The sequence below is a fragment of the Hypanus sabinus genome, chromosome 3, assembly GCF_030144855.1.
Source record: "Hypanus sabinus isolate sHypSab1 chromosome 3, sHypSab1.hap1, whole genome shotgun sequence".
NCBI classification, from domain to species: domain Eukaryota; kingdom Metazoa; phylum Chordata; class Chondrichthyes; order Myliobatiformes; family Dasyatidae; genus Hypanus; species Hypanus sabinus.
This window is the reverse complement of record NC_082708.1, coordinates 10,236,420-10,250,867: the sequence shown is the minus strand read 5'-3', so window position 1 is coordinate 10,250,867 and position 14,448 is coordinate 10,236,420. Positions and strand designations below refer to the sequence as shown.

General features: G+C 41.3%; 1 protein-coding gene across 6 annotated transcripts in view; it reads right to left on the bottom strand.

Annotated features, from left to right (window-relative positions):
* The window catches only part of acer3 (alkaline ceramidase 3), a 267,551-nt gene that overhangs the window by 13,362 nt on the left and 239,741 nt on the right, over positions 1-14,448 (bottom strand). For all 6 annotated transcript variants that reach the window (XR_009511061.1, XR_009511062.1, XM_059963723.1 and 3 more), the window contains 2 exons: positions 9,238-9,339; positions 6,514-6,621 (listed from right to left, as the gene is read on the bottom strand). Coding sequence is in view for 4 of the 6 variants with exons in the window: in XM_059963723.1 (XP_059819706.1) it covers positions 6,514-6,621; positions 9,238-9,339 (210 nt within the window). In the remaining 2 variants the exon portion in view is untranslated. The remainder of the gene's footprint in view (positions 1-6,513; positions 6,622-9,237; positions 9,340-14,448) is intronic.

Genomic DNA, 14,448 nt, shown 5'->3' with positions numbered 1-14,448 from the left:
GAAATCTGATGTTGGAGGGGAAGAAGCTGTTCATAAAATGTTGAATGTGTGTCTTTAGGCTCCTGTACCTCATCCTTGATGGTAACAATGAGTGGGCACGTCCTGGGTGACGAGGGTCCTTGATGGATGCTGCCTTTTTGAATCTTCCCTCGATGCCGGAGAAGCAAGTGTCCATGATAGAGCAGGCTGAGTTTGCAACTTTCCTTGGCTTTTTCCGATCCTGAGCAGAGGCTCCTCCATACCGGATGGTGAGGCAATTAGTTAGAATGTTCTGCACTGTACATCTGCAGAAATTTGTGAGTGTTTGGTAACATACCAAATCTCCTCAAACTCCTAATGAAATATAGCCGTTACCGTGCCTCCTTGATAATTGCATCTATATGTTGGGCCCAGGATAGATATTCAGAGATGATGACACCCAGGAACTTGAAACTTCTCACCCTTTCCACTGCTGAATGCTTAAAGTCCACAATCAATTCCTAGATCTTACTGACACTGAATGCCAGGCTGTGTGCTATACTACTCAACCAGCTGATCTATTTCACTCCTGTTTACCTTCTTGTTACTATCTGAAATTCGGCCAACAATGTTTGTGTCGTCAGCAAATTTATAGACGGCATTTGAGCTGTGCCTAGCCACACAGTCATGGGTGTAGAGAGAATAGAGCAGTGAGCTAAGCATGTATCCTTGAGGCGCGCCAGTGTTGATTGTCAGCGAGGAAGAGATGTTTTTTTCTGATCTGCACTGACTGTGATCTCCCAGTGAGAAAGTCAAGGATCCAGTTGCAGAGGGAAGTATAGAGGCCCAGGTTCTGAGGGCATGGTGGTGTTGAATGCTGAGCAGTAATCAATAAAAAGCAGCCTGATGTAGGTATTGCTATTGTCCCAGTGATCCAAGAACAAATGGAGAGCCAGTGAGCCTGCATCCACTGTGGACTTATTGTGGCGATCGGCAAACTGCTGCGGGCTCAAGTCCTTGCTTAGGCAGGAGACGATTCTGACCATGACTAACCTCTCAAAGCATTTCATCACAGCAGATGTGAGTGCAACTAGGCATTGTTGTTGAGGCACTCGTATGATTGACTCCTTTTTGAAGCAGGTGGGAAACCTTGACTGCAGCAGTGAGAGATTGAAGATGTCCTTGAACACCCTTGCTCATTGGTTGGCACAGATTTCAGTGCCCTACCAGGTACACCATCAGGGCCCAACCCCTTGTGAGGGTTCAATTCCTTCTGTGCGTTCACCGTCTTGAAGGATGTTCTGACGTTATCCTCTGAGGGATCAGGGAGATGAACAGGTTTACTTTCATTCTCCCTCTCAAAGCATGCATAAAAGGCGTTGACCTTATCTAGGAATGAAGCATCACAGACATTCGTGATGTTAGATTTCACTTCGTAGGCCTGCAAGCCATGATAAAGCTGACGTGCACCTATTTTTAACTTCAATCAGAATTGTTTTTTCACTCTTAAAATAGCCTTCCATAGGTTATAACTGAACTTCTTGTATAGTTCAAGATAATAATCTTGAATACCACAGTTCTAGCCATCACAGGTTATGAATCTCCTGGTTCATACACAGCTTTTGGTTTGGGTATGCACGGTATGTTCTCAAAGGCACAGACTCATCCACAGAAGCCTTGGCAAAGCTGGTGACAACTATTGCATGCTCACACAGATTCTAAGATGAATCGCTGAATTTTGTCCAGTCCACTGACTCAAAGCTGTCCTGTGATTTGAGTCCACTGACTCAAATCTGGCATCAATCATTATAAGTTCTCCTCTATCTCTGTTGACCATACCTTCTCAATCCTTACCACTGGTGCTGCGGTCTTTAGTCTCTGCCTGTATGCCAGGAGTAGAAGTACAGTTGGTGATTGGGCCTTTGCAAGTGCAATCGTAGTGTGGCACAGGAAGCGTTCTTGATGTAGGTATAACAGTGGTCAAGTGTGTTGGGTCCTCTGGTTGCACAAGTGATATGTTGGTGGTAGTTGTTCAGAGCCTTCTTCAAACTGGCCTGGTTGATATCTCCCACTTGAACTGGAAAGGTATCAGATGTGCTGTTTCATGACTCCTGGTCATGGTGCTCTGCTCCTCCAGTGCCTGTCTAACATTGGCCAGGAGTGGAATGTACACCACTACCAGGATGATGGTGGAAAACTCTCTCGGCAGATAAAATGGACAACACTTGACTGCTAGATGTTCTGGGTTGGGTGAGCAGGACTGAGACAGATCCGTGATGTCTGCACACCACGATGAGTTAATCATGAAGTAAACTCCACCTCCTCTACCTTTAAAAGACTGACCAGCCTTGTCGTTGTGGTAAATGGTGAAGCCGTTGGGATGCAGTGCTGCATCCAAAATGGAAGTATGAGCCATATTTCTGCAAAGCAGACAACATATCAGTCTCTGATGTCCCTCTAGTACAGCAATCTTGCTCTGAGATCTTCCAAGTTTTATTTTCCTGAGTCTGTACAATTGCCATCAGAATAGTTATGAGTTAAGGACTGACGTCTCTGCGTTTCAATCGTACCAGCAGACTAGCTCACTTTCCACGCTTCCTTTTTCTTAAAGGGAAACTACACTCGTGGCCTGAGTCTGCTCTCTGGGGTCTGTCGATTTTGAGGATCAAAAATTTTTTTAAACATCTTGAAACTATTGCCGACTGAAGTAACCATAGATGTGATTGTGGAGTTCAGATGTAGTAATCTCAAGTGGGAATATCTGATGATTCCCATTGGAGCTGCAGGCAAAGAGTCAATATTTATTGGCACCATCTTATTCAAGCCAACCCATCTGGCATCAATCATTACACGGTCAAAGTCACTTAGATCACATTTCTTCCCCATTCTGATGCTTGGTCTGAACAAGAACAGAGCCTCTTGACCATGTCTGCATGCTTTTATGCATTGAGTTGCTGACATATGATTGGCTGATTAGATATTTGCCTTATTGACCAGGTAATAAAGTGGTCACTGAGTGTACATCTTCAGTACTTGACACTTCAGTAATTCCTCAGCACGGTTTACAGTGTCAGCATTGACTCTGTAGTCAAGTAGTTGAAAAAGGTCTTCGATTTGAAAATATTTCTCTGAGGTGTTAATAACACCATTGCCTAAACTCCTACTTGTCTCAGCTTAGTTCCTGAAGTTTCAGATTTACGAATAATTAAATCTCCTAGCTTTTCCTATCCCTCTTCAACAAAGAAAAAGTTTATTTTTAAGGTATCACTTAATCAAAAAATAATTAGCTATAGTAATGAGATGGTTATGTTAATCCATTAGTTAGAATAATTACTGGGAAATGCAAGTTCAAATCCCACCATGACAAAAGCAGAGTTTAAATTCAGATGACTGTATAAACCCAATTAAAAAGCTAGCACCACTGGCCGTGACAATGATGCTTTCAGATTGTTGTAAAAAAAAGCAACAGGTTCATCAGTGCCCTTCAGGAAAAGAAAACTGTCATCCTACACGTTTCACCCTGACACACAGTAATGTGCTCTACACTGAGCAACTTCATAAGATATTGAGTCCAAGAGCAACTTGGATGGGTGATGAATGATAATCCTCATGAATATTGCATGAAAAAAATAAACAGTAATTATCTTCCTTTATTCATTTGGAGAAGAGAAAATGGTATGGCAAGGTTAGGGAATATATAAAGGTTGGGGAATATATTTATTAATCTGAGGGGGAAGCTTGCAAACTTTGTTCATGTTATATTTTTTAAAGTCCTGCACCAAGTAACTTTTTTTTAAACCACAGACTTCTTATTTTGAAATGACTCAAACTTTCAACCGTAAATATTTAAAAATGATTAGTGGCTTAAACAAAATCAATGTGAATAATAAAATTGAGCCCACGTTGAATGCCATGTCCTCAGTGCTATTGGAGGAAGAATCAGAAATAAGTGCACTTTGAATTATATTTTATTAACTTATTTGTGGCAACATTTTGTTTTATGTGTTGTGTGTGATAAACGTATGTACTGTGATGCACCATAGTCTCGAGGAACATTGTCTCATTTAGCTGTATTTATGTACAGTCTGATGACAATAAATTTGAACTTGAAGTTGAGAAACATATTTAGTATCAATGGCATATATTGTGAAATTTATTGTTTTGTGGCAGTAATTTAATACATAAAAATCTATAAATTACAATATGAAATAAGCTTATGTATAAAAAATATTAACTATTGTAAGAGAGAGAGCACAGTGTAGTGAGGCTGTTTCCACGGGCTGATTCGTTTTCCGTTCATAAATCTGATGGCAGCAGAGAAGCAGCTGTTCTAAAATGTTGTGTGTACGACTTCAGGCTGCTGTACCTCTTCTTTGATGGAAGTAATGAGAAGATGGCACATCCTGGGTGATGGAGGTCCTTAATGACGGATGCTCCCTTTTTGAGGCCTCGCATTTTGAAGATGACCTCGATGCTGTGAAGTGATGGAGCTGACTGAATTTGCAAACCCCTGTAGCCTGATGCCAATCACTATTTGTAGCTTTGGTGTCTTTTGTCAGAGGTTCCAAATGAAATGTAGGGGTGTAGCAAAGGGGAAGAGGTTACAAGGATGAACTAAAGCAACTAAACTTACTTGCCTTGAGCTGTTAAGAAATTACAAATTGTTGCTGGTTTGTAGAGGATAATAACTGAAGGAGTGAATTTTGAAAACAAAGATATATTGCTAGAATAAGATGCTTAATTTGGGCAATGACTGCAAGGTAAATGTATTTTTAAATCCATTTATGAGATCTCCACATGGCTGGCAAAATTAACACTTTTTGCAGACCCCTTATTGCCATTGAGAAAGTTGTGATGAGCCATCTGAGTTCGTCTGGTGAAAGTGTGTTCCATGTGTGTTCCTAGTGAGTTCCATGACATTGACATAGTGATGATAAAGGACTGGAGGTGTATCGTTTTGTCAAGATGCCATGCAGCTTGGAAAGAAACCTGACAGTGATGGTGTTTCCCTCCTATCTCTTTCCCTCCTCTCCTTTCAGTTTCTGTCTTCAGTCCTTTGTTACTTCAAGTTATCAGCTCCCAGCTTTTTCCTCCTTCCTCACCTGGATCCACCCATCACCTGCCAGCTCATGCTCCAGGCCTTCCCCTCATCTTTTTAAACTGGCTATCTCCTCCTTTCTTTCCAGTCCTGATGAAGCATTGCAACCCAAAACATCAACTGTTCATCTCCCTCCAAAGAAGCTCCCTGACTCATTGAGTCCCTCCAGAATCTTGTGTGTTGCTGAAAAAGACAATATAGATCTGCACCACTTTAAAGGCCTGGATTCTTGAAGCCATTCACAAAGATGGTTAAAGGTCTGAATACTGGCTGTGTTTGAATGCATTAACAAGCCAACGCATGGGGGTGTTGTGGATAGTGTGGAGGGCTGTCAGAGGTTACAGTGGGGCAACGACAGAATGCAAAACTGGGCTGAGAAGTGGTAGATGTTCAACCCAAATAAGTGTGAGGTGGTTCATTTTGGTAGGTCAATGACGATGGCAGAATATAGTATTAATGGTAAGACTCTTGGCAGTGTGGAGGATCAGAGGGATCTTGGGGTCCAAGTCCATAGGACCCTCAAAGCTGCTGTGCAGGTTGACTCTGTGGTTAGGGCAGCATACGGTGTATTGGCCTTCATCAACCATGGGATTGAGTTCAAGAGCCGAGAGGTAACGTTACAGCTATATAGGACCCTGGTCATAACCCATTTGGAGTACTATGCTCAGTTCTGGTCACCTCACTACAGGAAGGATGTGGAAACTGAAGAAAGGGTGCTGAAGAGATTTACGAGGATGTTGCCTGGATTGGAGAGCATGCCTTATGAGAATAGGTTGAGTGAACTCAGCCTTTCCTCCTTGGAGCAATGGAGGATGAGAGGTGACCTGATAGAAGTATATAATATGATGAGAGGCACTGATTGTGTGGATAGTCAGAGGCTTTATCCCAGGGCTGAAATGGCTAACATGAGGGGGCATAGTTTAAAGGTGCTTGGAAGTAGATACAGAGGAGATGTCAGATGTTAGAGAGTGCTGAGTGCGTGGAATGGACTGCTGACAACGGTGGTGGAGGCGGATACAACAGAGTATTTTAAGAGACTCTTGGATAGGTACATGGAGCGTAGAAAAATAGAGAGCTACGGGCTACCCTAAGTAATTTCAAAAGTAAGTATATGTTCAGCACAGCATTGTGGGCCAAAGGGCCTGTATTGTGCTGGAGGTTTTCTATGTTCTATTTCAAAGTTCAAAGCAAATTTATTATCAAAGTACAAGTATGTCACCATACACTACCTTGAGATTCATTTTCTTGCAGGCATTCCCAGTAAGTACAAAGAAACACAATAGAATCAATAAAAAATGCAAACAAAACAACCAACATGCAAAAGACAAAAAAACTGCAAATAAAAAATAAACGATCAATAAATAAGTACATCTGAGAGAGAGAAGATTGCTAAAATACAGCTTTAAGATAGTTATATAACAATAATAAACAACAAGAATACTTGCCATCAAGCCTACCTGAAAAGAATGTGCAGGTATGAGCCTAGGCCTGTTAGAATGTGCCACCATGCATGGAATTGTGTCAGGGCACCAAGGAGATGGAATGGCACTTTTTGCCTGACCTCCCTAAGGAAAGGAAAAAGCATGATTGAATTGCAAGTAATATGTTGCATTTTAGCTATCTGTCCTTCCTAGCTCCGGCCTTCAGTGATATAGATAAGACTGTCACCTATAGTTGGTCCATTATGATGGAATAATAACATCAACACTTCACTACATAGCATTTCATGGCAAAAAATTAAAAATAGACTTAGAGAAACCTTGCTATACTTTCAAAACAAAAATAAAATTCCTCTTATTCTTCCATTGAGAGCAGGAATCAGAATCAGGATTAATATCACTGGCATACGTTGGGGAAGATGTTGTTTTGTGGCAACAGTACATTGCAGAACAATACATAATAAAACTTTATACATTACAATAAGAAATACATAAAAAGAGAGCAAAAATAGTTAGATAGTGTACATGGGTTCATTGTCCACTCAGAAATCTGATGGTAGAGAGGAAGAAGCTGTTCCTGAATCGTTGAGTAAATGTCTTCAGACTCCTGTACCACCTTCTTGATGTTAGCAATAAGAAGAGGACATGTTGTGGGTGAAGGGGATCCTTAATGATGTATGTCATCATCTTAAGTACATCATCTTACATTTTCAATCCCAGTTTGTATCAAAACATTTTGGAAATATCCCTTTATGGATTACCATTCTTTCCCTGCCCTGATTACTGACTTGAATATTGCTGCTTGGATGACGTACCTGAATTGTGCCAACATCTACGGAGCTCAGCATTGCTCAGAACTGGCACCTCAGGATGGTAGCGTAGTGGTTAGCATAATCAATTTACAGGACCAGCGATCACCGACTGGGGTTCAATTCCTGCTACTCTCTTAAGGACTTTGTACATTCTCCCTGGGATGACATGGGCTTACTCCAAGTGCTCCAGTTTCCTCCCACGTTCCATAGACATATGTTTAGGATAAGGGTTATTAGATTGTGGGTGTGCTATATTGGTGCCAGAAGTGTGGCAACACTTGTGGGCTCCCCCCAGTACAATCTTCGAACTGTGTTAGTCATTGACTCAAAGCAACACATTCCACTGTATGTTTTAATATATATGTGACAAATACAGCTAGTATTTAATTGTTTTCTTTAATCTCAGAAATACAGAGTAGAGAACATTTCCATGAATGGAAAGAAAAGACACTTCTATCCCCCACCAAGGCCTTAAAGCTCTCTGCTTCTTTCTCAAAAAAAAAAATTCAATCACCCTCCGTCTGGTGGAACTGGTTGTCAATTTGTACTTCGGCTCCTCCTACTTTCTCCAAACTCAATGGTAGCTTGGACACCTGCATGAATCCCAGCTACGCCTGCCTTTTCATTGCCTACGTGGATCAGTTCATGTTTAAAGCCTTCCTTGATAATACAGCCCCAACTCTTTGTGCTACATTAATAATAATGTAATAATAATAATTAATGTTTCATGCACCCATGCTTAGCTCGTCAATTTCATCAACTTTGCCTTGAACTTGCACCCCACCCTTAAATTCACTTGGTGCATTTATGACACCTCTGTCCCCTTTCTCGATCTCTGAGTCTTCTTCTCTGAAAACAAACTGTCGACCGACATCTTTTGTAAACCTGTAGGGTAATGTAATTGGGAGAAATGTATATAATTCACAGGTACCAACATTGAGTTAGGGTTTTGTTATAAGAGGCTGGTTGGAGGTGATGAAGTGGTTATGTTAGAACTTTCAGTATGCTTTTGTCTTTAGGTTTTGGAGTTCAATGAAATATAATACAGGTTTCAATAAATATAAAACGCCTCACTTCATTTTCGTTCTGAAAACATACAAACCTATCGATTCTCAGTTATCTTGACTATATTCTTCCCATCCTGTCACCTGCAAAAATGCTATTTTCTCAGTTCTTTCATCTCCACTGCATCTGTTTCCAGGATGAGGCTTCCCTTTCCAGGGCATCAGAGATGTCCTCCTTCTTCAAAGAATGGGGTTTCCCTTCCTCCATCATTGATACTGCCCTCACCCGCATCTCCTCCATTTCTTGAACATCCACACTCACCCCATCTTCCCGCTGCCTCAACAGGGATGGAGTTTCTTTTGTCCTCAGCTCCCAACTTCTGCCATCTTCAATGGAATCCTATCACCAAACGCATCTTTAACTCCTTCCCCACTCTTCACTTTCTGCAGGGATTGCTCCCTCTGTGATTCCCTTGTCCATCTGTCACTTCCCACTAATCTCCATCTTGGCACATACAGTATCCCTGCAAGCCACAGAAATGTTTCACCTCCTCCCTCACCATGATGGTGAATCAACTGAATAGCATTTTTAATGTCAAACACCCAGGTATCTCTGCCTCTGCACTTCAAATCTTAGAATGATTAAGCTGACTGTTAAAATTATTTGATTTATACTGTCATATCTTATTTTTCTTTCTAACTAAAGTTTATGAAAAGAACTTTAAAATTCAGTTAGAAGTTTAATTCCTAAGTTTTTCTGAAAGAAGCTTCAATCTCTGCATCTATCTTTAACATGGCAGGGAGTGCCAAGACAATTATAAAACTTAGGAGAAATGTGTTTACTATTCCCCTGAAACTGCTATCAAAAATTTACTGCAATTTCTCTGCCCTTAAATGCTCTTAGAAGAAATAGAATAAAACTGTACCTCAAATTATCACATAAGATGTTGTCCACATTCCAGAGAATAAAGCCCATCAAGAACACACCTAAGGAGGTATAGGCAAGAGGTCGCAGCCATGGGTAGACCCTGGAGGGAAAATGAATGTCAGTAAGATAGCACCTGTATTTCATGCCCTCAACATATACCACAGGACCGTTCCAAACACTCAGAATTATAAACACAAGTGATTCTGCAGATGCTGGAAATTCACAGTAACAAACAAAAGAAAATGCTGGAGGAACTCAGCAGGTCAAACACTATCTATGGAAAGGAGTAAACAGTTTATGTTTCCGGCCAAGACATTTCATTAGGGCATTGGTATTTATAGAGTTTGGTACTCAGTCAGGTTGTTGTGACACTAACAACCTACCTTAGCTACAGCACATTGTGAAATAAGCTATGTTGTCATTATTATGCAATCACTGGAAACCGTGGATACTGTACAGAGAGTGCAGAGGAGATTTACAAGGATGTTGCCTGGATTGGAGAGCATGCCCTGTGAGAAAAGGTTGAGTGAACTTAGCTTTTTCTCCTTATAGTGACAGAGGATAAGAGGTGATCTGATAGAGATAAGATAATAAGATGATGAGTGCCATTGATCACGTGGATGGTCAGAGACTTTTTTCAAGGGCTGAAATGGTTAACACGAAGGCATAGTTTTAAGGTGCTTGGAAATAGGTACAAGGGGGAGATGTCAGAAGTAAGTTTTTCCACACAGAGATTGGTGGGTGTGTGGATTGCACTGCCAGCAACAGTAGCAAAGGTGGATACAATAGGGTCTTTTGAGAAACTCTTAGATAGGTACATGGAGCTTAGAAAAATAGAGGGTTATGTGGTAGGAAAACTCTAGGTAGTTTCTAACTTAGGTGACAAGGTCGGTACAACATTGTGGGCCTGTAATGTGCTATAGATTTCTATCTTCTATGCTCACTAGAACTAGATAAGAGTTGATGGAAATTAGGGTGACCTTACCCCTTTCCCTGCTTTCCTGTGTACAGTTAAATGAAATTTTTAAAAAAGAACAGTCTGACACGAGACCCAAGAGATTCTGCAGAATCTGGAAAACTTGAGCAACACACACATGCTCAAGGAACCCACAGTAAATCAGGCAACGTCTATGGAGGGGAATGAACAATTTACATGAAGTTTGATCCTATAAACACCACTGAGATAAAAGACATGAATATCATTAGTGGTGGTGTCAATATTAGACCACTGTACTACCATAGATGAACATTGCTATAGTTAAAAGATGCAATCAAGGGCTGAATCTATAACCCTAGCAACTAAATTTCATGAAGACATGTTATGTTATTTCTAACAGAAACAGAATATTGTGACACTGTCACTGAACTTTCAATGGAATCATGATGAGGTAGGAAAATGAGTGCAGTTCGTGAATACAATGGACAATGCTGTTTGAGTAGCTTTTGCCTTACCCAATGAAGTGACTTTGTTCTGATTAATTTCCAACCCATTGTTATAACTACATCCAAAAATGATTGGCAACAAGATAATTTAAATGAAAATCGTAAAGGATGGAATCACTAAAGGTTAACTTGCTGGTTGGGCCTGTGGTAAGGAAGGCATTCATGTTGAGAGCACGAGAATATAAAAGCAAGAATGTAATACTGAGGCATTATAAGGCACTGGTCAGATCACAATTGGAGTACTGGGTCCTTATCTAAGAAAGGATTGCTGGCATTAGAAAGGGCCCAGAGAAGGTTCACAAGAATTATCAAGGGAATGCAAAGGTTAACATATGAGGAGCATTTGATGTCTCTGGGCTTGTACTCACTGGAGTTTAGAAGAACGAGGAGGGATATCACTGAAACCTATCAGATATTGAAGAGTGCACGTGGAGATGATGGGGATATCTAGAACCAAAGTTCACAGATTCAAAATAGAAGGACGTCCCTTTAGAACAGAGCTGAGAAGGAATTTCTTCAGACAGAGGATGGTGAATCTAAGGAATTCATTGCCACAGATGGCTGTGGAGGCCAAGTCATTGAGTATACATAAAGCAAAGGCTGATAGGTTCTTGATTAGTAAGTGTGTCAAAGGCTATGGAGAGAAGGCAAGAGATTTAAATTCAAGAGCCATGAGGTAATGTTATAGCTATATAAGACCTTGGTCAAACCCTATTTGGAGTACTGTGCTCAGTTCTGGTTGCCTCACTATGGGCAGGGTGTGGATACTATAGAAAGAGTGCAGAGAAGATTTACAAGGATATTGCCTGAATTGGAGAGCATGCCTTATGAGAACACACTGAATGAACTTGTCCTTTTCTCCTTGGAGCAATGGAAGATGAAAGGTGTCCTGATAGAGGTGTATAAGATGTTGAGAGGCATTGATCATGTGGATAGCCAGAGGCTTTTCCCAGGGCTGAAATGACTAACACATAGTTTTAAGGTGCTTTGAAGTAGGTACAGAGGGGATGTTATGGGGTAGGTTTTCACACAGTGTGGTAGGAGCGTGAAATGCACTGCCAGTGAAGGCGGTAGAGGAGGACACAATAGCGTCTTTCAAGAGGTTCTTAGATAAAAGATAGAGATTAGTAAAATAGAGGGCTATGCAGTGGGATAATTTTAGGTAGTTTCTAGAGTAGATTACACAATCAGCACAACATTGTGGGCCGAAGGGTCTCCAATATGCTGTAGATTTCTATGTTCTAATGGGGCAGAAATGAATAATAAATTAGCCACAATGGAATGGCAGAGCAAACTCCAAAGTCCGAGTGTCCTTAATCTGCTCCTGTGTGTTAATGGTCTTCCTTGAAAACAGGACCTTTTGCTATAAACATTAAGCAATAAGAATAAATGCAAGATAACCAGACATTTATAAATAAAATAAAGTTTGGAGATAATATAGGAAGTATTTAAAATAAACTCATCAGGGTAGGCAGTATCTGAGGAGATGGAATTAAGAGCAAACATTCCAGGTAAATGATGTTTCATTCTTTCCTTCTCCACTGTCTGGTATATTAAGTATTTCCATTATCTGCAGTTTTTCTTGATTTTCAATTGAAGTTAACTATGCTTCGATCTAGAATGAAGGGAGAATGTTCACTCGCAATTAGATGTTACAAAGCGATATTAAGATTAATCTGTTGTTCAGAGGAAAATTATTCAGTAGGAGAGAACAACTTTGTCCTCACAAAATGAATATAAAACAGGAACAAAGAATTCTACAAAGGTTTAAAGTAGATTTAGAAGACCAGCAAGGGTCAAGCTAACCAAACTAATCTTTCAAAACAATACAAAGGAAAACATTTTCACTCAAAGGGTGGTGAGAGTGTGGAATGAAAAACGTCAGTGGAAATGGTATATGCAATTTTGATTTCAACTGTTAAGGGAAGTCTGGATAGGTACATGGATGGGAAGGGTATGGAGGGCTATGACCTGGGTGCAGGTCAATGGGACTAGGCAGCTTAAATGGTTTGGTAAGGACTAGATGGGCCAAAGGGCCTACTTTGGTACTGTAGTTTTCTATGACTCTAAGCACACAAACATTCAGTTCAATGATCATATCTATTTTCTCATTTAAAAGCTCTGATTCTTTTCTTAACCTTGATGAAAACGTCAATTCAGAAACACTGCTTTTCACTTTAGTTCTCAATAAAGCTAAGTTCAGCTTCCTAGCTTTTAGTCTCTTGTTAAATATGATTTTAGATTTATAAAGGATTGCCTTTATTTGCTATATACATTTCCACATATTTGGAATTTGTCATGGTGTGTGTATGACATCTCCTGATCTATCTAGGATTACCTAAACTACTGTGCCAATAATACCATCACAGCTAGGTTGACAAATATCCTGGTTTTATATGGATTTCCTGACAGTGTCACAATCACTTATGCACACTTGTAAAATCACAGAACTTTAATTAGTTCTTACTTTCAATAATTTCTCCTTTGGCTCCTCCCACTTCCTCCAAACCAAGGGTGTAGCCATGGGCACCCGTATGGGTCCCAGTTATGCATGCCTTTTTGTTGGCTTTGTGGAACAGTCCATGTTCCAAGTCTATACCAGTATCCATCCCCCTCTTTTCCTTCGCTACATCGACGACTGCATTGGCGCTGCCTCTTGCACGCATGCTGAGCTCGTTGACTTCATTAACTTTGCCTCCAACTTTCACCCTGCCCTCAAATTTACCTGGTCCATTTCTGGCACCTCCCTCCCATTTCTTGATTTTTCTGTCTCCAGCTCTGGAGACGGCCTATCTACTGATATCTACTATAAGCCTACAGACTCTCACAGTTATCTGGACTATTCTTCTTCCCACCCTGTCTCTTGCAAAAATGCTATCCCCTTCTCACAATTCCTCCGTCTCCACCGCATCTGCTCTCAGGATGAGGCTTTTCATTCCAGGACGAAGGAGATGTCTTCCTTTTTTAAACAAAGGGGCTTCCCTTCGTCCACCATCAACTCTGCTCTCAAACGCATCTCTCCCATTTCCCGCACATCTGCCCTCACCCCATCCACCCGCCACCCTACTCAGGATAGGGTTCCCCTTGTCCTTACCTAACACTCCACCAGCCTCCAGGTCCAACGTATAATTCTCCGTAACTTCCGCCACCTCCAACTGGATCCCACTACCAAACACATTTTTCCCTCCCCCCCCTTCTGCTATTCGCAGGGATTGCTCCCTACGCAACTCCCTTGTCCAGTTGTCCCCACCACCCTTTTCCACCGATCTCCCTCTTGGCACTTATCCTTGTAAACGGAACAAGTGCTACACCTGCCCTTACACTTCCTCCCTCACCACCATTCAGGGCCCCAGACAGTCCTTCCAGGTGAGGCGACACTTCACCTGTGAATCGGCTGGTGTGGTATACTGCGTCCGGTGCTCCCGGTGTGGCCTTTTATATATTGGTGAGACCCGATGTAGACTGGGAGACAGTTTCGCTGAACACCTACGCTCGGTCTGCCAGAAAAAGCAGGATCTCCCAGTGGCCACACATTTTAACTCTACGTCCCATTCCCATTCTGATATGTCTATCCATGGCCTCCTCTATTGTCAAAATGAATCCAAGCTCAGGTTGGAGGAACAACACCTTATATACGGGCTGGGTAGCCTCCAACCTGATGGCATGAACATTGACTTCTCTCACTTCCGTTAATGCCCCTCCTCCCCTTCTTACCCCATCCCTGATATAATTAGTTGTTGGTGATGATGGCACCTGACAGCGATTT